Source organism: Dipodomys merriami, unplaced genomic scaffold (genome assembly GCF_024711535.1).
Source record: "Dipodomys merriami isolate MVZ:Mamm:240054 unplaced genomic scaffold, mDipMer1.0.p SCAF_21, whole genome shotgun sequence".
In the NCBI taxonomy this organism is placed as follows: Eukaryota; Metazoa; Chordata; class Mammalia; order Rodentia; family Heteromyidae; genus Dipodomys; species Dipodomys merriami.
Window position 1 is genome coordinate 1,630,021 of NW_027203493.1, and position 23,510 is coordinate 1,653,530.

Sequence of the window (23,510 nt, forward strand, 5' to 3'; positions counted from 1 at the left end):
TTTCTTTCTTTTTATTTCTTTCTTTCCCCTTTTGTGGCAGTACTGGGGCTTGAACTCAGAGCCTGGGTGCTGTCCCTGAATTCTTTTGTTCAAGGCTAGCTCTCTACCACCATGAGCCTAGCTCTTCTCCCAGTTTTTTGACGGTTCATTGGAGAAAGTCCATGGATTTTCTGCCTGGGCTGGCTTCAATCCACAGTCTTCAGATCTCAGCTTCTTAAGTAGCTAGGATTACAGACATGAGTCAATGGTGCTTGACTAATGATTACTTCTTTAAAAAAATTAATTTGTAATTAATTAATACAAACTAAATTGTTTTTCTTTGCCTTTGAGATGAGACCTTATGATTTCCAGCACTGTTCCCCTAGGGGCTTGTCTCTAATTATATTTCATCTTTTTGGCTGGCTTAATTAAAAACCAATGTGCCAGGGGACATTAGTGTGGAGAGGGGTGATAAACTGGGTCAGGAATGAGGGGACACCAGTGACTCCCATTTGCAACTTTTCACGTGCCTTTGTGGGACACAGCTGTTCAGGTTGTAGCAGAGTCTATTTATAGAACCACACGTAAACCTCCCTCTCCAACCGACAACTAGCCGCAGAGCTGAGGCCGGGCACCCCACGGAATCTGTGCCTTGAATGTCACGTGGGCCTGGGGGTACCCCCACTCCAAAGCCAGTGTGAGCTGGGTACCAGTGGCCCATACCTGTAATCCTAGCTACTCAAGAGGGCTGAGATCGACATTCGAAGCCAGCCCAGCAGGGAAAGACTATGAGACTCATCTCTGATTAACCACCAAAATGCTGCAAGCAGAGCTAGTGACAGAATGCCAGCCTGAGTGAGAAAGCTGAGGGGGCAGTGCCCAAGGCCCTGAGTTCAAGCCCCAGTAACCCTCCCACACAAACTGCCCTCAGGCAGGTGAGGAGAACGCCCCGCTTGCAGGTGGAAGATTGTGGAATGAGGAGAGTGGAATGAGGAGACACACGGCTCAGTTTTCTGGGGGTGCTGCAGGCCGTGGGCAGGGTCAGCCGCCTCTCTTTCCCACTCTGATGATGTCTCTTTCCCTCCCCAGCTCTCAGCGACTCTGCTGTGCGTCCCAGGGCAGCTGCTGGCTCTGCTCACTGCCCGGATCTCCTGCTGGGATTCTGCAAGCCAGCAACAAGCTAGATACTTCCACCCCTGCCCACCCATCCCCCTACTGCCCAATGACTGTCCGAGCGCGAGACTCCTGAGAACACTGGCCTGTCTTCTGGGTGACAGGACTCCACATGGAGCTGGCCCGAAGGACTCTTATTAAACTTTCATGAGCTGAATGTTCTGGAACTCATGGATCTATGATGAGTGGCAATGCAAAGCCCCTGTGAGCCCTGTGTGAGGTCCTTATAATGGCTGGGCGAGGACAGCTCTGGGTCCCCACTGCCCGTCTCTACACACACAGACAGGCAGAGCCTCTGCTCAGGCTCCAGCACACCAGACCGTGGATCTAGCATTGCTCTGTTCTCCAGTTCTCTCCAATGGGTAGCAAGCAACACTGGGTTTTCCACTTAGGATAGTAATAGATAGTTTCTTTAATGTAATTTCAGACATACAAAAAAAGTTGCAAGCATAGTACAAAGAATTCCTGGACTGACTCTCCCTCCCTCCTTCCTTCCTTCCCCTCTCCCTCCTTCCCTCCCTCCCCCTTCTGTCTTCCACCTCTGTCTCTCTCTATTTCACTCCTATCCCCCATCTCCAAACTATCTACGCACATGTGCACACACAAGAGATTTCTTCCCTAATCATTTAAAAGTCTGTTGCCCTTTTACCCAAAAGTATGTCATTACTGTGTCCTCCCTCCCCTTCTTCCTCCCTCCTTCCATCCCTCCATCCCTCCCTTCCTCCCTTCTTTCCTTCCTTCCTTCCTTCCTTCCCGCTCCCCCTCCTCCTTTCCTCCCTTCCTCCATCCCTTTTTCCTTCCTTCCTTCCTTCCTTCCTTCCTTCCTTCCTTCCTTCCTCCCTTCCTTCCTCCCTTCCTTCCTTCCATACCTCCTTCTTTCCTTCCTTCCTTCCCCCCTCCATCTCTCTGTCTTCTTGTGTGTGTGTGTGTGTGTGTGTGTGTGTGTGTGTGTGTGTGTGTGTGTGTGTGCAGATCCTGAGGCTTGAACTCAGGGCTTAGGTGCTGTCCCTGAGCTTTTTGTGCTCAAGGCTAGAGCTCTACCACTTGAGCCACAGTTCTACTTCCAGCTTTTTTAGGGGGTGGTTAATTGGAGATAAGTCTCATGGACTTTTTGGCCTGGGCTGGCTTCGAACTGTACTCCTTAGATCTCAGCCTCTTGAGAAGCTAGGCTTACAGGCCTGAGCCATGGGCATCTGACCTGTGTTGTATTTCTTAGAAGCAAGAATGTTTTTGGGCTGGGAAGGTGGCTCAGTGATAGAGTGCTTGCCTTGCATGCATGAGGCCCTGGGTTCGATTCCTCAGCACCACATAAGCAGAAAAAGCTGGAAGTGGTGCTGTGGCTCAAGTGGTAGAGCACTAGCCTTAAGCTGAAGAGCTGAGGGACAGTGCCCAGGCCCAGAGTTCAGGCCCCACGACCAACAAAAAAAAAAAAAAAGAATGCTTTCTGATGTGACTCCAGTAAACTTTTTCAAAATCAGAAAAATGACATTGCCATGCACTTACTATCTATTTACACACCTCATTCTTATTTCCCCACCAGTCCCACCAATGTCCTCTATAGCAAAAGAAAATGGAAGTCTTATCTACCTCTGCTGTCACTCATCTCTTTGGCGCTTTTAACTGAAAGCATTTTTGGTATTCGTGACATTGACAATTTTGAGTACATGTCAGATGTTTTTGTAAAATGTCTAAAGACATTTGCATAAGGGAAAGGGTGACATCCAAAAAGAAATTTTCTCACTACCTCATTTATATAACTGTAACTCCTCTGTGCATCACCTTTAAAATAACAATTAGAAAATAAAAAATAATAACTTTGCATCCTGGGTGGAGTGGTTCTTGCCTGTGCCCTTAGCTACATGTCAGTTGAAGATCAGGAGGATGGAGTTTCGAGACCAGTCCAGGGAAAAAGTTCACGAGATCTCCCCCGTCTCTACAGAAAAAAGATGGACATGGTGGCAGAAGCCTGTCATCCCAGCTGTATCCAAAATGTAAATAAGAGGATGGAGGTCAGGACAGCGTGGGCGTAACTCTGAGACTCTATTTAAAAAACAAACAAACTAGGGGCTGGGAAGGTGGCTCAGTGGTAGAGCGCTTGCCTTGCATGCATGAGGCCCAGGGTTCCATTCCTCAGCACCACATAAGCAGAAAAAGCCGGAAGTGGTGCTGTGGCTCAAGTGATAGAGCACTAGCCTTGAGCTGAAGAGCTGAGGGACAGCGCCCAGGCCTAGAGTTCAAGCCCCACAACTGACAAAAAAAACAAAAACAAAAAACTAAACTAAAGCAAAAAGGCCTGGAGGCATGGCTTCAGCAGTAAAGTGTCTGTCTAGTGAGAACAAGAACCTAGGTACGCAAACCCCACCAAACTAATAACAACAATAATAACAAAATTGCATTTTAAAAGTGAATCCATTCAAAGAATAATAGAGAAAAGTGACCAGAAGAATAAATGCCCCCCAGACTGAGCATAAATCATGGAGGGGTACATGGTTTAAGGAGGGGTACACGGGTTTAAGAAATGTTCTTTCAGAACTCCATTCCTCCCCTGGATCCTCCTCCTTCAATCCCACGGGGATCAGGACAGTGGATAAAGTGGGGACACGAAAACTGTCCCCAGCAGAGTAGGAGCAGGATCCCTCCTGAGTGGGCAGGAAGCCCGGATGCTGAACCCTCTGTGGATGCCTCGAAGACTGGATGGGTGCCCGGCGCATGCGTGTCCCATTTGCAGTTTGCCATAAGTGAGGAGCCGAGCAGACAGACATGCAGGAGCAGGATGCTGAGCTGGGGCAGGGAAACCGAGTCCTGAACCCAAGGAGAGGAAGGAAGGGACTCGGGAGGAGACTTGGGGCTACAGTCAGGATGCTACACCCATTGCCCCATCCATGGGGGCCTTAATGGGGCCACATTTTGCAGGTGATTACTTTGGCTCTGCACTAGCTATCTGTAAGAGAGATGGCCTGGCCCAACCCTGGACGTTCCAGCTGTCATGTCCTGAGCCACTTGGGGAGGGAGCTGCTCTGGGCTGCATCAGGGCGGCTCTGCAGCTGGCCGCAGGGCCACAATGGGAGGTGGGAAGCGGAGGGTGAGGGCAGGAAACCCAGAGCGAAGGCAAGGAGTTGGGGAGTTGCACCTTGACCCCCATTGACACATGGGGCCCTGGTCTGGGGTGGTCCCTGTGCCATTGCGTCTCTGCCAAACTGGGGACAAGTCTTCTCCCTCTCGTGACTGAAGGTGGCTGGTTGGGAGGGGCTTGGGTATGATGGCCTGGAGAGGATGGGTGGGGTCCCCTGGGGGTCACTAACTCATTCCTGGCCATCTAGCATTTTTTTCTTTTTTTTTCTTTTTTTTTGGGGGGGGGGTCTGGTTGTGGGGTCTGAACTCTGGGCCTGAGCTCTAGCCCTTAGCTCTTCAGCTCAAGGCTAGCGCTCTACCACTTGAGCCACAGCGCCACTTCTGGCTTTTTTCTCTTTTCTTATGTGGTGCTGAGGAATCGAACCCAGGGCCTCATGCATGCAAGGCAAGCGCTCTACCACTGAGCCACCTTCCCAGCCCTAGCATTCTTTTCTTATCCTCTTTCTGTCCTCAGACTGTGAATCTGGCCTCCTCCCTTCCTAGCTGGGTGACCTAGACCTTGAACTCCCTCTGCAACCGCTAACACTAGGACGATGGGGAGTCCAGAGTTCTGCACTCCTTAGGGGCTGGGGGGAGGGGAACCTGAGCCCACTGGATGAGCCTCCCCAGTTTTTCCTTTAGTTTCCCCCTCCTTTTCTTTTCCCTCTTTCTGTCTCTCTTTGTATGTGTCTGCCTTTCTTTCTGTCTGATTTTTCTATGTGTCTTTCTTCTCTCTTGGACTTCTCTGTCTCTCTGCCTCTCTGTTTCTCTTTGTCTCACTTTGTCTTTGTTTCTCATTGTCTCCCTTTGTCTCTCTCTTTCTCTCTCTCGGTGTTTCTCTTTGTCTCTCTGTCTCTGTCTTCCTCAGCTGCTATTTTGGTCTTTCCTCCATGATGGTGGTGGGGTGCGCTTCCTTTCATGTCAGGATGCCAGAGCCCCGCCAAGCTGGTAAACAGCTGAAGGATGTGGTAGGAGATGAACTTTCCACTGAGGCGACTTTGAACTGGCCCCCTTCCTGGCAGGGGCTCCCTGCATCTCCCTGCTGGGAGACTCCGTTCCTTCTTCAGCAGGCCAGAAGAGAGGTCTGAGGCCACAGCCAAGAGGGGGTCCGCGAGGTGCAGCCCCAAGCCTCCAGACACCTCTGCCCACCTCCAGAACCATCCTCACCATAGGTCTTTGTTGAGGGATGGGGGGAAGTGGAAACCGCAGATGGGAGATAGGGAACGCAGCAGGTGTACTTTGCTGGTGAGGTTTCTAGCACAGGTCAGGTACCAGTCGGTGATGCCCCACCAGGAAAGGGAAGGCCGAGCCTGGGCTCCCTGGGAGTGGCCTCCAGCCAGTCCAGGTGGCCTCCGATAGGCTAATCCAGCCAGAGCCTCCTCTGGCCCCGCCCCTACGCCCCTCCCCCAGACACCTGGAGACACAGGTGAACTGGGGCCTGACATTCAGATCAGTAGGTACAGAAGTGAGCTTTTCTCGTGGATCTTACCACCCTCAGGAGGCCACATGGAGGGGCACCTGGGGCCAGACCACACCATGACAGGACAGCCAGCCCTGGGACAACTGCAGACCCTTTGTTTTCTCAGATATAAGATGCAGGTGAGGCTGGTACCACCAGGGGCCGCTGTAGCCATGAATGAAGAAACACCTGCTAGGTGCTAGGACCCACATGGAAGCTGTCATTAGTGATGTCACCTGGTTATGGAGGCTGCAAGGCAGAGCGGAGCACTGTAACTCTGCACAGTGATCTTGGACAAGTCCTTTCCTGCCCGAACATCAATGTCTCTTCTGTTTCTCCTTTTCTTTCCTGAGTTAGTTCTGGGGCTTGAACTCGAGGGGTCTCTGTCACTTGGCTTTTGCTGTTCAGGGCTGGGACTTGAGCCACACCTCCACTTGCGGCTTTTTTTTAATTTTTGGAGTGGGTGGGGACTGGCTACTTGAAGACTCTCACAGACTCTTCTGTCCAAAAAAAGTCTGTCCTCAGTGATCCTCTCACCTCAGCCTCCTGGCTAGCTAGAATTACAGGTGGGAGCCACCAGCCCCAGCTTCCATTTCTTCCTTTCAAGGATCTATTTATGGAGGTATACTTACAGCCAAGCCCCTAAGCCTCATCAGCCTGTGACTTATCTACTCCTGCTGTGCTCACCCTATAACCAAACCTACTGGGCTTGGAGGCTCAGGGACACTGAGGGCTTGCCCAAGGCCACACAGCCAGGAGCTGAACTGAGCTGAAGGACAAAACTCAGCTGCCTCGCGCCTCCCCACCTCGTCCTCCGCAGCTGGGGCTCCTCCTCTAGGAATCCCCCATAGCCCTGGGGAGGTTTACCGGGGGGTGAGGGGTGCACATGACAGACAACCACATCCTGGAACAGTTGCCCTGGGGAGGGCCTGCAGCTTCTTTGAGACCCAATGTTAGGGTAGAACAGTGGCACACCCTGACCTCGCAGGGAACCGAACCCCTAGCCCTCACTGCACTTCCCATAGACAGAGCTGGGCACTGGTCACTGCAGTGGAGTTAAAAACCACATCTTCAGAATAGACCTCGGACCCGGGCTGGGGGGGGGAAGGGGGACCCACATTCCCCTCCATCACCTCTACCAGACTCACCTGTGTCCTGCAAAGCCTGAGGCCCCCCAAACCAGACCACATCCCTGCCCGGAAGCTCTGGTTTGGGGTGTGATTCAGTGCAGAGCCAGGGCTGGTGGGAGCAGCCATAGGTAACAGCTTTATGTCCCCTTGTCCTTGTACCCCCAACATTTTTTAGGGTGCCGAACCACCATAGGCTTTCCGTTCACCTGCCATTTCCTCCCCCGTGGATAAACAGCCTTGGTGTTGCCCATGTGGTGCGCATGCACATACCCTCTCCACATAGCAGGCCCAACTATTGGGCTCCTCCTGGATGTTTCTGGAAAGAAGACTTCTTAGAGGTCAAGGTCATCAAGGTCAGAGCTCCCTCACCTTGGTCTCCATTTTCTCTGCACCCCGGAGCTGCTCAGCTCACCTCCCAAGCAGTGTAGGGGCAGAGGGATAAGGGGCTGGGTGGTCCCCAAGCCAATGCCAGGTAAGATGGATGGACCCAAATCCGGCTGTCTTGCTCCTGGGCAAGTCCATTCTAAGCTTCATGTCCCCACAGGACTGAGCCCCTGCGGCCTGGGGCAGCGGCGTGTTCAGTATTACAGGGTCACCTCTTTGCTCTTCTTCCCCCTCCCTCCCCCTTTCTGTTCCCCCCGGGACCGTTCCCAAATGAAGAATTTGAGTTGAAATTAACTCCTGGCCTTCTTGCCCACGCAGCCTGGGTTCTATAACAGTTCAAGAATAAGACACTCCAGACCCTGGGCTTCATACAACAACAGTTTAATCTCAGGACACTCAGAATTGGCCACCGAAGCCTGGCCCGAGCCCTGGGCCTTGGGGCGGGGGGATGGGGGGGGTGAGGGGGGAATCCCCAGCAATCCAATGGGACATTCAGGGACTCCAGGACCTAGTGTAGCCTCCAGCCCTTATCTGTTCTACCCGGACAACGACTGGGCCTCTGACTCAGGAACAGGGTGGACACAGGGGGAGGGCTGGCTTGGACAGTCTTAGTAAACCACTGTAGCTTAGAGTAAGGCGGCTGTCCTGGGATAGTGGAAAGGGCCAGAGTCCCAGGAGGGCTCACAGAGTCTTGGTGCAGGATCTGGCTTCACACACCCCTGCCCCGCCACCCCCTCCTCAGTTGGGGATGGGGGTGGGGTGGGGACACAGGGTCACCCTGCTTGCTGGGAGCTATCAGGGCCCAGGAAGTTCGTGTCCCCTGTCAGGTATGATTCAAGGCTGGAGTCCGAGTCCTGTACAACATGGCCAGATGATGGGGGTCAGAAGCCGTCCAGGACCTAGACAGGCTGTTCCTGTCCCCAGTTGCTGCCTGAGACTCAGAATCAAAGTGCCTAAGGATCACCCAATGAGGAGCTCCACAGCCATTGATTGACACAGAGATCATCCTCAGGTCCCGCCCTCCATCCTGGGCCTTGTTTGGAGTTGTGCCAGGAGGCCGAGTCTCTGTCCATCTCTCTGTGGGAGGCCGTGGCCTGTGGGAGAGAAGGGGGAGGGGAGGAAGGGAGAACAGGAGGAGAGAGGGATGGAACCACCGGGATCCTCGATGGGCCCAGACTAGGCGGCTCCGATGTCATCGTAGTCACTCTCATCACTGGAGTCTGGCTGGGGTGTGAGGGAGCCTGTGGGGTCAGAAGGCTCAGGTTAGCAGGAGGCCCAGGTTAGCCTGGATGCCCTCCACACCCACTCAGGAATAGCGAGGCTCCGTCCATATCAAAACCATCACACATCTTCTTAGTGTCTGTCATTCCCCCAGCCAGAAGGCTGGGCAGAGCCTGGTGGGACAGGTGCAAGACTAAGCGCCCCACTGCGGCACAGCGCAGGTGATAGAGCGCTGGGGGCTGCCACCACTCTCTTCCCTTCGCTGGCCATCTGGCTGCTTCTGCTTGAATGCCTCCAGTAACAGGGAGCTCACTTCCTCTCACAACCCTCTCCCCCCTCCCCCGCCCCACTTCCCCTCTGCTCCTGCTTTATTTTATTTGGTCTTGGTCCTGGAGACTGAACTCAGAGCCTGGCCACCATCCCTTAGCTTTTTCACTCCAGGCTGGTGCTCTGCCCCTTGAGCCACAGCTCTACTTCCTACTTAGGGCGATTCACTGGAGATAAGAGACACGTCTGCCTGGGCTGGCTTTGAACCGGGATCCTCAGCCTCCTGAGTAGCTAGGAGTACAGGCGTGAGCCACAGGCATCTGGCTTCATGCATACGTTTGAAATCTCTCTCCTTCCCTTTCCCTTTCCCCCTCCATTTCCCCTTGGGCTGAAGTTTCCCATGGATCCAGATACCTGTACTTCACCTGCCTCTCCCTGCTCACAGCTGTCCCCCTCCCGCCGGCCCCCTTCCCCAGTCCCAGCACCTGGATGTTCCAACTGCTCCAGCAGAAGAGGCTGGGGCGGCCGGAAGTTCTGGTACCATTCTCCCGACGAGGTGCTGGAGCTGTTGTCAGCGAAGGGCCCTGCAGGAGACCCCCATGCCAGTCACCCTCTCTGGGCCCACAGCCCCTGCCAGAGCTAGGGGGCCCAGAGATGAGGGTGAGCCAAGCCTCCAGCCAGAATAGTGGCCAAAGCAAAGCCTAGAGATGAGCAGAGATTGGTCCAAGGACATCCAGTGAGAGCAGGTGGCTTGAATCCTGACCTCAGTCTAGCAAGGAGGCTCCCAGCTTCACGGTCTGCTGGCTCACTAACTAGAGTATTGGGGGGAGGCTAAAAAGGGGGGGTACACAGCTACCTGAAAAAGTTGCCTGAGAGTCTGCTAGCTCCAAATTGGGGGATTGTTGCTCTGAAGAAAACACCTGGGGGTCCCACGGGGGTGGCTTGCTGCTGGGGCTGTTGCAGTAATTCTCCCCAGAAGATGTGCTGGACCCACTGTGGCTCCGGGCGTGATACCCAGGGCCCACAGAAGGGGGGTCTGCGATGTAAGGTCTGGGGTCCACAGCTGGCTCGTGGGAAACATGTAGCTCTTCAAGTCCTGGGCCAGGAAGAGGAGAATAATGAAAGAAACAATGCTTGTGAGAGGGCTTTAGATCAGACTCCAGAAAGAACTCCCTGCCTAGGGAAACGGTTACAGTCAGGAGAACCGCTGGAAGGTTGCTGCGACTCACCTTCCTCCAAGGGTGGCATCTGGAATCTGCTCTGCTGGGCTTCCGCCTCTGTCACCCGGTGCCGCTGGGAATCTGCAAGAAGTCAGGGAGGGGCAAGGTGACTTGGGAAGGGGGACACGGGCCCCAGGCTCCCATCTAACCCAGACAGAGCTCAATTCAACCTCAGACAGGCCCAGATCTACGCTGGTGCCAGCACGGGAGGCAGGCTCCAAACCCCCAGGGCCTGCTTGCCTGCCAGTGGCCCCTCCTGCCTCTTGACAAGATCCCAGTCTGGGGTTTCCCCTTATATCCTGGCGGCTCTGGAAATGGGCTCTAATACTTGCCCAGAGCAGAGGTAGCTTAGTCCGGGATGGTTGCATTACAGGCTTTATGGAAGCTTCCAGTCTCAGAGACTGGTGGTGTTAAGAATTCCAGTGTCCCGCTGTGACTCCTTAGCTCACGCCTTGTAACCTTAGCTACTCAGGAGGCTGAGATCTGAGGATTGTGATTCAAAGGCAGTCTGGGCAAAAATGTCCATGAGACTCCTATCTCTCATTAACCAGCAAGGAAAAAAAAATGGAAGTGGAGCTGTGCCTTAAGTGGTAGAGCATAAAAGAAGCATGAGGCCTTGAGGTCAAGAGTCCTGGCATAAACACAAAACAAAACAACCAGAGGGCCGGACACCAGGTACGGATGTGCAAGGGATAGTTCTGAATGTGTCTCTCTCCTGGACCTGATGACATGTGACAAAGACAGCTACTTGCAGGTGGCTTTCTTTCTTTCTTTCTTTCTTTCTTTCTTTCTTTCTTTCTTTCTTTCTTTCTTTCTTTCTTTCTTTCTTTCTTTCTTTCTTTGTCATGAGGCTTGAACTCTGGGCCTGGGCACTGTCCCTCAGCTCTTCAGCTCAAGGCTAGCACTCTACCACTTGACCCACAGCACCACTTCTGGCTTTTTCTGCTTATGTGGTGCTGAGGAATTGAACCCAGGGCCTCATGCATGCAAGGCAAGTGCTCTACCACTGAGCCACCTTCCCAGCCCTTGTAGATGGCTTTGGAGGGCCTTGTTGCTGTTGAGATCCTCCATGGAGAAAGACAATCATGGCAGGGGCAGGGGTCAGAGTAGAAGCCCTTCCAGGATGGCAAAGCACTTTGAAAACTCCAGAGCAGGGCATTTGCAGAATTCTGCCCATGCCATGCATATGGGTCTCGACTGAAGGTGTGGGGTGCCCTTGTGAGCCCCAGCATGGACTCACTGTGGAAGGTGATCAGGGCCACAGGAGGCTGGGCACTGAAGTCATAGTGCTCATAATCTGAATCCGAGCTGGAGTCTGAGTCCTCGGGGTGTGGGTCCCGGACCTGGATGGGCAACTTGAGACCTGGAGAGAAAACAGAGTGGACCAGGGGCAGGGAGGGAGGGGGGATGGAGGGTGGCATGATGACATGGTAGGCAGACAAAGGGAAAGTATCCCAGAATACTTACGGTGGGGTCTGATGGGGACAGAGTAGCAGAGAGAATTCCATGTAGCTCAGCTGGGTCAAGACCATCTAGCCTTGACTCCTCCCGCCACCCCCACCCCCGCCGCAACCCCACCCCATTTCACATATGGAAACCTAAACATTTCCTTATATAACCAGTATGACAGTACCCACAATGCATCAGGCACTATGCTAATGTTGATCAATCTGAGCTCATTCAGCCCTCGAGAGAAGGCTGAGGAGTTGGGTACACTATTGTCCCGTTTTGCAGCTGAGGAAACTGAGGGACCCGGAGGTTTTCACTTGACTCGAATCTCAGTCTGTAGATGATATTACGTGGCAAGTGACTGTTCTGTTTAAATACTGCTCTGTGCAAGATGCCAGCTCTCCGGCCCCTACTTATACACATGAATGCTGTGTGTACAAACTACTAGTCATGCTGTCTGGTGGGGAATTTGTTTTGTCGTTGCTGCATTCTTATCTAAGCATGACAAGACACCTGGTTATATTCACAATTCAAGGTGATAAATGCACACTCTTTGGCAAGATTTTCAAGAAGTCTACATCCATGTCTCCTGAAGAACGGATGAGCGATCCAATTGTGTTTACTCAGGAACTGTGAAATAATATTACGTTCCAGGAGAATCTTAACAGGGCTGTGCAGGGCCGTGGTTTGTGCAATGTGACCGCATCACAAACCTAACGGCCAATGAGCAGGGCAAGCTTTCTTCTGAGAACTGACACCCCATCCCTCCTCTGCCCTTGGTCAGCAGAACCCCAGAGTCTAGGAGGGACTCAGTGGGAGGGTGATCTACACATCTAGTCAGAGAGGGAATACCATGACCTGCCCAAGGGCAGAGCTAGGGTGAACTGGCTTAGGCTTCTGTCAACCGAGTACATTGTGATCTCAGCAGTGCCAACCCTCCAGAGGGTCTGTCCTTCCCCTCCCCATCTTCAGATGGCTGATGTCCTACCTTCGTCTTTGGGCATGGTGATGGTGATGGGAACGGCTTGGTAACTATTGAGCCCCGCTGGGGTGGTGGAGGGAGACTGCTGGTGGTTCTCGGTTACGGGGAGTGCTGGGGGAGGGGAGGCAGAGAGTCTACAGCCATCTTTCTCCCTTCTCCAGTCTACTGGTTACACACACACACACACACACACACACACACAGAGCCTTCACACACATACATGTGCGCACACACACGTCCACTGCATGCAACCACGTGCATGCACAGTCTGCATATGCATGTGTGTGCACTTGCACACTTATATGCATGTGCACATGCAGAGAGGTTCATGCACAGAGGCCCATATATGCATGCATGCATGTATACAAGTGTGTGTACACATATGAAGACATGTATACGTGCATATATGTCATTTACAGAGCCTGGCCCTCTTGGGAGACCCACACTAGTGGATTCGCTCCTGCTGGGCATGCTGGGAAAATTCTTCCCACGACAGAGGGAGCTTTCCTGGGGCTGGGCTGCGTGACCCCTGCTGGGTCACGCCACTCTGATTTCCACTAAGGCTTCCAGGCCCCCTGCTAGGCCTCAGGCCTGCTGCTTTGGGTCCCTGTTCCCTTCCTGCCAATCCCATGGCTCGAAGGTCTTCCCACCTACCGTATTTTCCTTTGACTTTCAAGAGGAGGATGATTATGGAGATGACTGCGCCAAGGAGGAGAACTCCCAGAACGATGCAGGAGATGAGAAGCATTAGCTCCCAAGATTCACTGTCCTCCATTTTCACTGTCACAGAAGATTCTGGAAACAAGAATGCCAATTCAGTGAGGCTGGGGGGGAATGATGGGCATGGTGCTCTCTTCACCGTTTCCTTGTCATCCTGTCTTATGCCTGAAATTCAATGAAGGCTCAACTGTAGAGCCAGGAAAGAGGCACTGTGAGTATCATGCTCTGAAGCTCAGAGAGATTAAGAACTATCCAAAGTCACACAGCTAGCAAGGGGCACTGCTGGGAGCCTGTCCTGCCGCTGGTAGACAGATGGAGTGTGGGACTGGAGTTCTAGCCATCACAGTGGCTGTCCTTTCAGTCTCCAGCCTTGGCTTTTTTCTTCACATAAAAAGATACAGTGAAACCTCATCAAATTGGCTCTGACAGCAGTAAAGGCAGCAAATAAAGGTGATGGGGCTGGTGCTGATGCTCACACCCGTAATCCTAGCTACTCAGGAAGCTCGATCTGGGGATCGAGGTCTGAGGCCATCATGGATAGAAACGTCTACAAGACTCTCATCTCAGCCGGACGCTGGTGGCTCATGCCTGTAATCCTAGCTACTCAGGAGGCTGAGATCTGAGGATCGCGGTTCAAAGCCAGCCCGGGCAGGAGAGACCGTGAGACTCCTATCTCCAATAAACCACCAGAAAACCGGAAGTGGCGCTGTAGCTCAAGAGGTAGAGCGCTCGCCTTGAGCTGAAGAGCTGAGGGACAGCGCCCAGGCCCAGAGTTCAAGCCCCACGACCAACAACAACAACAAAAAGTCTCTCATCTCCGATTAATAAGCAAAAAGGACAGAAATGGAGGTATGGTTCAAGTGGTGGAGCACCAGCCTTGAGCAAAAAAGCCAGGCAAGAGTGCAAAGCTCTGAGGTCGAGGCCCAGTATCTGCATAACCAACCAATCAAATAAATGGATAAATAAATAAACACAATAGGACAACACAAGATACTCAGAGTCCCCAGGGGACATGTGTACCAGCTGGGATGGAGGTGGGAGGACATGGAAACACATATGTGCACACACAAAGGCACACATTCATGCACACACATGTGTATGCACTCATGCACCGGGGCTTCTAGGAAAAGCTCCACTTACCTATCGTGACTGGCTGAATACTCGCAGAGCCTTCAGAAGTAGACGGATGCTGCTGTTTCCGGGAGCCTGTCAGAAAGCACCACCCTATTCACTCACTCGACACATTTCCTGAGCACCTACTGGGTGCCAGGTCTAGAAGACAGACAAATGGCCTGAAATGGGGGGCGGGGATGATCCCAACATGGGCATGTGGGCATGAGGCAAGATCCCATTCCAGCCTCCACCTCCAGCAACATGGAGGGGCTCCAGAATGAAGCCCAGGGAGGGGCTCTGCTTAGACTAAGAAGATAATAAAAGAATGGGCACTTCTGTCTGTATAATCTGCCCCAGACCCCAAGCTTCTTTCTTAGCCCAGCCTTCACTATTATTTTAGTTGTTATATTTTGATGATGTTGAGGTTTGAACTCAGGCCCTCATGTTTACTAAGTAGATACTCTACCACATGAGCCACACTTCCAGTCCTTTTCAGTTCTTTTTCAGATAGGATCTCTCCAACCCTTGAAATCCACCTCCCCAAGAAATTGGGATTGCAGTCATGAGCCATGGTGCCTGGTTGCCTGGCTGCCTGGCTGCCAGACTTATTTGTTCTTCTTTGTAACCTCAGGAGTTAGGGAGCTGAAATTACCCTTGTTACCCTAATTTGAACTTCCATATGACTGGTCTGCTTACAAAGGGGCAGAGCTTACAAAGGCCCGTAAGCACATTTTGTCTAATTTCCCAGCTAATTTGTGGAATGTTTTGATCAGCAACTTCAGAGTCCCCATATCACAGAATCTGAAGCCTCCAAGCCTGGAAGCCAATAAAAGGCAAAGCTGGAATCAGGTGTCTGTGCTCTTCCAAATCAGTGTTCTTTTAGGAATACTAATCTTCCTTATAATCATCAACCCTGGGATAGCAAACTGGTCCTTAACTCCTGAAACAATCTTAGTCAACAGGGACCGTAGGTTTGCATATCATGAAGTCTTAACAAATACTTGATTCATAACCCTAGGGCAAGCATCTGTAGGAAAAAAAGAAATCAGTAATGAATTAGTAATGTCTGCTTGGGCATGGTAATGATGATGGTTCCTTCAATATTCACTGTTGCTAATCTAGTCCAAGCTGTAAATGGAGACTCAGGCAAGATTCTGGTCCAATCTAAGAGGATGGCCTATGGTGGGAGGAGAAGGGATACCTGAGCAGAGGACCCTGGCTGCCAGCGACTGTTTGCAGAGGTTGGAGTTGTTAAACCACCAGGAACATTCGGAAAGGGTAGGCTCTTCTCCTGTACATGAGTAGGACATCTTGCCCTCCAGGTTGTGGGGCTGCCCCTTGGGCCAGTTTACCACATCCCCGCAGCCCAAAGCCCGGCAGAGCACCTGGGCCTCTGGTTGGTACCACTCGCTGTCACACACGGTGCTCCAGACCCTTCGGAAGTACACCTCCACTTGTCCCTCACAGGGGTCAATGCCCCCAGTCAGGCGCCAGGACTGATGTTCTGTGAGGGAGGGGAGAGAGAGGACACAGGTCAGGATCCCATAGGTCTAAATCCCTGCCACTCAGAACCCCCATGCTGAGGTGAAATGCAGCTAACAGGTTCCCTGCCCATGATCTGTGCCTGCCTCCCCTGCCCCAATTGTTCTGGCCAACCCTGTGTTATAAACAGGCTCTCCAAGAACCACCAGAGTCAGGATGGTAGACACAAAAATAAAGAATTGTCTCAGCAAGGCAAAATTTATTTCTGCAGAGGAATGAGCCATCAGTAAAACATCTGGCAAACAAGCACTCAGAGCAGGTTGGCTGCTGCCCTATTTATCCCTAATACAGCAGGCCCCGCCCCTCTGCTCAGATTGGTCAAGCTCAGTATCACAACCTGCTCGTGATTGGCTAGTTTGAATAGGTAAGATGTATTCACATAAGGTGACTCTGACTTAAGATTAACCCTACACAAGTCATCTCAGAATATACCGGTATCCTCTGTTATTTCTTGAACAATCCGAGGTTTGCCTTCTGAGATGTATCTTAAGTCCATCTTGGAAAAAAACAGTTAAGACAAATACATTTCAAAAACCCTTTCTTATCCTACAGTTCCTCGTTTCCTTAACAAGAGCTAAGCGACCAGGCCAAAGCAGGAACTTTTAAGCAGCACACTTTGATAGAAAAGACAGTTTTTTTAAGGCCCAACCCTATGGCATCAGTACATATTTATATTTTATATTTATATTTATATTTTAATGCCACTCCCCTTTCTTTCTGGTATTAATGAGGAGCCCTGGCTGGACCAGAACTTCCTGGTCTCAACTGGATGGCCCAAAGTCTCTCCAGAATCCATCCATCCTGCCTTCAGTCCCCTTGCTCAAAACAAGGAAGACCCTCACTGCTGATACCAGCTTGTCCAGGCGCCGGGCAGCTCCTTCTCCAGCTGTGTCTGCCTGGCTGCCAGCTCTCTTCCAGTGGGGCATCCATTGCCTTCCTTGCATTCTGTGTGCGTGGGTCCTCTCTATCTCCCCTCCTGGATCGTGACCCCAACTAAGGACAAGGCCATCTGCCTTCAGCACTCAGACCCAGCCACGCGACCCACTGACCTGAACACACCACGCCTGCGTCCTCCTTGTGCCCGCAGTACAGGTCTCCCGACAGCCCCGGGCAGTCCCACAGATGGGCCTCCGCCCCGCTGCAGTTCACCTGGTCACGGTGGATGGGCCCTCGGCCTGGGGTGAAGTGCAGGCCAGGCAGGGCCTGGACGGCGAGGCCGCACTGGAGTTGCTGGCACACGACGTTGGCATCCTCCAGGTCCCACGTATCATCGCACAGGGTACCCCACCGGCCCTGCTCCAGCATCTCCACCCGCCCAGCGCAGCGGCTGCCACCGTCCGCCAATCGCAGGGCCCGGTTTTCTGGGAGGGTGGGAGGGGGTTGGATCTTGAGCTAGGGTCCAGAAAGCGGGCAGGTGGTCAGGAGGTGGGGCGGGGCTGTAGAGCTGGTGAGGGCCCGGCTACTTATGCTGACCAGGTAGACAGAGGTGCAGGCCCCAGGATAGGGCTGGAGGCCCCAGGCCAAGCCTAGAGGGCAGCCTGGGGGCTGGACCCCAAGCCACAGTGCTAAGGCAAGCCTGGACTGGAAGAGGAAGAGAGGAAGGGTAGGCCAATGTGTATTATTACTCAATGTATGGGGTCATGTGAAAATGGAGCCAGGTAATTTTTATTTTATTTTATTTTATTTTGTCGGTCGTGGGGCTTGAAATCTGGGCCTGGGCGCTGTCCCTCAGTTCTTCAGCTCAAGGCGAGCGCTCTACCACCTGAGCCACAGTGCCACTTCCGGTTTTCTGGTGGTTTCTTGGAGATAAGAGTCTCACGGACTTTCCTGCCTGGGCTGGCTTTGGACCGTGATCCTCAGATCTCAGCCTCCTAACTAGGTAGGATTATAGGCATGAGCCACCGGTATCTGCCTTGGAGCCAGGTAATTTGAGGGGATGGGTGGGGTTGGGGAAGATGGGGGAGATGATGGAAAGGACAGCACTGATCAAGATGCATTGTACTCACAAACTGACTTGTCAAATTGAAATCCCTTTGAATGACTAATTAAAGACCATTCAAAATAATTGATCTCTTTTTAAAATTAAGGAAAGCCTTGCCAGGCACTGGTGGCTCACACCTGTAATCCTAGCTACTCAGGAGGTCATGGTTCAAAGCCAGCCTGGAGAAGGAAAGTCTGTGAGACTCTTATCTCAATGAGCCACCAGAAAACCAGAAGTGGTTCTGTGACTCAAAGTGGTAGAGTGCTAGTCTTGAGGGAAAGAGTTCAGGGACAGCTGTCAGGCCCCGAGTTCAAGCCCCACAATTGAAATTAAATGAAATAAATAAAAGAAAGCTTTGGCGTATATGGCAGGATGGGCCTACAGAGGTCTGTGAAGGGAAGGGGATCAGGGTTGGTTAGTTGCAGACATGGGGCTGGAACTGGGGATCAAGGGGGTGATCTGGAGATTGCACTAGCAGGGCAGAGGCTGGATCTGGGGACATGTGCAGATCTGGAAATGACACCATTTTGACTTGGGTGCAGTAATTGGATCCAGAGTCAGTGGCTGAAGCCCTGAGGCCAGGGGTCAGTGTGGGGGTGGGGAAGGGCCACTCTCACCTGTACAGGTGACCCAGGCGGGCCTCCCTCCGCTACTGCACTCCTGGTGCTGGTCCAGGACCTTGCACAGCTGCCAGTCGCTTCCGTTGCACACGATGGCAGGTGCCAGCGGCCATGTGCTGTTCAGAGGCCTGCTGGTGTTCACCGCAGTGGACACAGGCTGCGGCTCCGGGGTGGGCGGTACAGGCTGGGCAGGGGTCTCTGCCTTGCCACAGCCCAGGGCCTGGCACACGGCCTGGGCGGCCTGGAAGTTCCAGAGCGCCCCGCAGGCGGGCTTCCAGGTCCCCCTGAGTTGGACTTCCACCGTCCCGCTGCAGCTGCTGCTCCCATTCACCAGGCGGACCTCCAGCTCTCCTGGAAGTGTCAGACCAGAGGTGAGCGCCTCATGGGGCTCAGACTTCCCCAATGGAGGTGGCTGGGTCTACACCACTCACCCAGGGCACCACCTTAGCCAAGGCCCTGCAGGTCTGCAAGAGGAGGAGGGGGTCCCGTGGGAATTCCCAGGTGCCCCTGCAGGCTTGACTCTCCTAGAGTCAGGAGATGAGGGGCTCCAGGGGGGCTCTGGAGGTTAGAGTAGAGGGGGTGGGGGTGAGGGTCCCACAATCCCCTGTGTGCCCTTGTCTACAAGATCAAGCCCTGGTGCTTGAACTCAGGGCCTGAGTGCTGTCCCTGAACTTTTTTGTGTGTATGCTCAGGCCTAGCCCTCTGCCAGTTCAGCCACTGCTCGATTACCAGCTTTTCTGGTGATTAACTGGAAAGAAGAGTCTTACAGAGTTTCCTACTCTGGCTTTGAATCGCGATCCTCAGATCCCACCTCCTGAGTAGCTAGGATGACAGGCATGAGCCACAGAGCCCAGCACATAGGGTACCTGGTATGTGTGACAGGACAGAGTCCTGGCCCCTTGGGGCTACCTGGGACCCTTGGAGGACCGGTGTGAAACATAGACTGTTCTATGGGAAAGGGGCTTTCCCCACCTCCACATCCCTTTCTATAGGAGCCATACATCATCTTTGTCCAGGCTCGTGCACCAGTGCAAACAAAGCCTTCTCCCTGTACAAAGCAGGTCCTCAAATAAACACCCACTGAACACATCAAAGGCAGGTCTGATGGCACCTTCCACCCCACAAGAGCTACAGCATGCTTTCCCCCACCCTCCATGAGCTCCACGGCCTACACCCATGACACGGCTGCAAGATTGGAGGCCTCACATCACAGGGGGAATCCAGAGGTGAACTTCAGTCCCTGGACCAGCCAGAAGTGTTATCTGAATTTAGGGTGTTCCTCTATTTCCTTAAAAAGTCTACTTCCCGGGGCTGGGAAGGTGGCTCAGTGGTAGAGTGCTTGCCTTACATGCATGAGGCCCTGGGTTCGATTCCTCAGCACCATATAAGCAAAAAGAAAAAAGCCGGAAGTGGTGCTATGGCTCAAGTTGTAGAGCAAGCACTAGCCTTGAGCTGAAGAGCTGAGGGACAGCGCCCAGGCCCAGAGTTCAGGCCCCATGACCGGACCAAAAAAAAAAAAAGTCTACTTCCCACCACCCGCTGGTGACTCATGCCTGTCATTCCAGCTACTCAGAATGGGCTGAGATCTGAAGATCCTGGTTCACAACCAGGCTGGGCAGGAAAGTCTGTGAGACTCTTATCTCCAATGAACTACAAGAAAACTAGAGGTGGAGCTGTGGCTCAAAGTGGTAGTGTGCTAGCCTTGAGCAAAAAAGCTCAGGGACAGTGTCCAGCCCTGAGTTCAAGCCTCATGACTGACCAAAAAAAAATCTGTTTTCCTTCCTTTTTACCCCAGCGTCTCTCTGATCTCAGATTGCTGACTGTGGGCCCCTGAAAAGATCGAGTACTTACCTGGCTTCCCTGCCTTCAGAAGCCTGTTTTCAGCCCTGCTGGTACTGTGTTCATCAGCCGGGGCTGGAGATGGGAGACCTACAACCAACAGCAACCACGTGAGTGAGTGAAGTCGGATGTGGAGGTCACAAAAGTCCCCAATGGCAGGACATGCCTTCTGGAGCCTGCTGTGGGCATTTCCTGTTCCTGTGGATTATGCACGTAGGTTTGGGGCATTCAAGCCTGGGCAGAATGACAGGTTGAGCCAAGGGTAAGATGGAAATGGTGAGCCTCCTGTACCTGAATCTCCTCTACTATGGGACATCAGAGGCTCCTGGGTTCCAGGTGTAATGGCAAGGTGACAACCCCACTTGAATTTTGCATGAGTAAGAAGTAAACGTTAGCCGAGCACCTGGCTCATGCCCGTAATCCTAGTTACCCAGTTGGCTGAGATCTGAGGATCACAGCTCAAAGCCAGCTGGGGCAAGAAAGTTTGTGAGACTCATCTCCAGTTAACCACCAAAAAACCAGGAGTGGCGCTGTGGCTCAAAATGGTAGAGCACTAGCTTTGAGTGAAAAAGCTCAGGGAAAGCATCCAGGCCTTGAATTCAAGCCTTATGACCACCACCATCACCAACTACAAAAGTAAACTTTAAACCAGGCACTGGTAGCTCATGCCTTGTAATCCTAGCCAATTCAGGCAAGAAAGCCTGTGAGACTCTTACTTCCAATTAACTTCCAAAGAGCCAAAGTAGAGCTGAGGCTCAAGTGGTAGAGTTGCCAATCTTGAGGGAAAAAGATCTGGGACAGTGCCTAGGCCTGGAGTTCAAGTGCCGGGACCAGCACCCCCATCCAAGGGGAAGGAGTATACTTGTTACAATAGCTCAGCTTAGTGGGCTGAGCTACAGGCAGCTCATTCTCAGAGGCTCCCCTGAGAAGTTTCTACCTTCACACCCATGAGCGCAAGCTTGAGCATGCGCATACCCCTCTGCAGACATGGCCCTCTTACCAGCTCCCATCTGGGCCATTTTATCATCCAGACAGAAAGCAATCAGCCCTTTAATTGCCCATCCTCACCAACTCCCTGGCTGGCTGTCTTAGCCTGATCCCCAAAGGAGAAATGGCTCAGAATTCAGAGCACAAACTCTGTAGCAAATGTAATATTCAGAGCAAGAATTCAGAGACCCACAAGTGAATTCTGGTTCCCACAGCAACGGTCCCAGGGCTCCTGTGTAGTTTTCAATATTTCTGCATGTGTGTGGGGAGGGCAGGAAGGGGGGTTGGGATGCTGGTGTGTGTGTATGTGTGTGTGTGTGTGTGTGTGTGTGTGTGTGTGTGTGTGTGAGATAGTACATGATTGTTACCTTGTTTGTATCTGAGCTGTGTGAGAGCAAATTTTTACAAGGAGGCTTCAGCTCCCTTGAGCCTCCCTCTCTCTGGCCTTGGGAAGCCCTTTCTCATGCTAAAAGACACACGTTTTGTCTCAGACCAGGAAATCCTGGACTCAAGGCATAATCTCCCTCGCGGTGTCTGAGATGGTGTCTGACATGGTTTAACAGAGGGTAAGCAAGAAGCTGCCATCCAAGGTAAATTAATGAAATACCTCACACCCAAACCCTTTGCGTGTCATATGCATTCCCTTGTCCCCCTTTCCAAAAACAAAGTCCTCTAACTTCTATAGGAGCCAAGCCAAAAGTGACCATACCCCCTCCAGGCAGAAGAGGGGCCCTCCTGAGTCAGGACTACTTTGTGGGGGTTTTTTGGGGGGAGGGGCTTTTGGACTCAGGGCCTGGGCCCTGTACCTTAGCGCTTTTGCTCAAGACTCTACCATTTAATCTGCAACTCCACTTCTGGCTTTTGGGTGGTTAATTGGAGATAAGAGTCTCTCAGATTTGTCTGCTGGAGCTGGCTTTGAACCTCGAGCCTCAGATCTTGCCTCTTGAATGGTTAGGATTACAGATGTGAATTACCAGTGCCAGCTAGGATCACTTTCGTCTAATCCCTCTCTTTACATTTCAAGTTGATTCCATAGTTTTGTAGCAATAACATTTCTTTGCAAAGAAACCATTGTCCTTTCCCGTGAATTTGCTTTAGACCATGAAAATGCCCAGACTTAAAAATATCCCTTACGGTTTTTAGAACAGTGAGCAATGGGAATGGAGTGGCTATCCAGCTCTGCAGAGACTACTGAATAAATCATGGCCTAGCATGGCGTGACATCTTAGGAAGCACTCATAAAGAAATTGAGCCCGGGGTATGACTCCAGCAACAGAGTCCTGGCCTAACAAGAAAGAAATCAAACCATGTCGGATGCTGGGATTTTCATGCTGTATTGAATAAGGAAAAGCAAGACTCGGAGAAGAAAATAGCAACGGAAAAAAAGAAAGAATTTTTAAAAGGCTGAAGTTTATAAAAACTAAATTTATTAAATTCAGTATTAAAAATATTTACAAGCCGGGCACAAATAGCTCACACCTGTAATCTTAGCTAATCAGGAGGCTGAGATCTGAGGATCATGGTTTGAAGCCAGCCCAAGAGGGACAGTCTGTGAGACTTTTATCTCCAATTAATCACCAAAAGAGCCGAAAGCGGACCTGTGGCTCAAAATGGTAGACCACTAGCCTTGAGCACAAAAGCTCAGTGTTCAGACCTTGAGTTCAAGCCCCAGGATTGGCAACAACAACAAAAATATGATACATAATTTATAATATATTTATAATATATATTTATTCATTTACAATGTTTACTAGTTCCAGAAATACTTTGATGGACCCCCCAAAGAAACATGTACTTGTTAAAAGTGAGTGAAATTTTTTTCCACTTCTGACAATTTATATTTGCTGTCTGTTCCCAGTCTTGTTCTGTGCCATTAAATTAGTTGCCTGTCTGTTGTTTAGGATTTTTATGCCTCCTTCTTCCTGTGCTGATGACATTAGAAAATTACAGAATGTAAAAAGTGTGTGTATGGAGGGGGGTGGCTAAAGTTTAAAAATAAATCACATATGATCTAAGCCCAGATATGGAAAATTAAGTACATACGTTAACATGTAAAAAAATAGAAATCACTAAAACCAGAAGGGACTATTTATACCACTTGGCTGAAGTAGAAGGTCATTATAAACGCACTGGAAATAAAATCCTGTTAGAAATGTTCAAAACCACTCCATCATGGAGTAGTCTGTTTCTCTGATAGAATCAAAAAAAAAAAAAAATGATAAAGCCTCGTACTGGTGGCTCATGCCTGTAATCCTAGCCATCTTTGAGCTTTCCCTATTCAAGGCTAATGCTCTACTTCTGGGTTTTTGATTGTTAACTGGTGATAAGACACA

General features: G+C 51.6%; 1 protein-coding gene and 1 long non-coding RNA gene across 3 annotated transcripts in view; one reads left to right on the forward strand and one right to left on the reverse strand.

The window, feature by feature from the left end:
• Positions 1-2,920, forward strand: part of LOC138833842 (uncharacterized) — a 40,592-nt gene extending 37,672 nt beyond the window's left edge. Inside the window, exon 3 of the long non-coding RNA XR_011373965.1 lies at positions 1,069-2,920. This is a non-coding gene — a long non-coding RNA (uncharacterized lncRNA). The remainder of the gene's footprint in view (positions 1-1,068) is intronic.
• A 4,681-nt stretch (positions 2,921-7,601) lies between these two features.
• The window catches only part of Cd6 (CD6 molecule), a 34,709-nt gene continuing 18,800 nt past the window's right edge, over positions 7,602-23,510 (reverse strand). The window contains exons 2-13 of one of the 2 annotated variants that reach the window (XM_070032216.1): positions 20,203-20,280; positions 18,349-18,702; positions 16,800-17,111; positions 15,410-15,712; positions 14,236-14,301; positions 13,030-13,170; positions 12,382-12,486; positions 11,185-11,307; positions 9,954-10,025; positions 9,581-9,820; positions 9,210-9,308; positions 7,602-8,477 (exon numbers count right to left, since the gene is read on the reverse strand). In XM_070032216.1, the coding sequence (XP_069888317.1) occupies positions 8,413-8,477; positions 9,210-9,308; positions 9,581-9,820; positions 9,954-10,025; positions 11,185-11,307; positions 12,382-12,486; positions 13,030-13,170; positions 14,236-14,301; positions 15,410-15,712; positions 16,800-17,111; positions 18,349-18,702; positions 20,203-20,280 (1,958 nt within the window). In that variant the 3' untranslated portion in view covers positions 7,602-8,412. The remainder of the gene's footprint in view (positions 8,478-9,209; positions 9,309-9,580; positions 9,821-9,953; positions 10,026-11,184; positions 11,308-12,381; positions 12,487-13,029; positions 13,171-14,235; positions 14,302-15,409; positions 15,713-16,799; positions 17,112-18,348; positions 18,703-20,202; positions 20,281-23,510) is intronic. The other variant, XM_070032218.1, reaches the window with a different exon arrangement.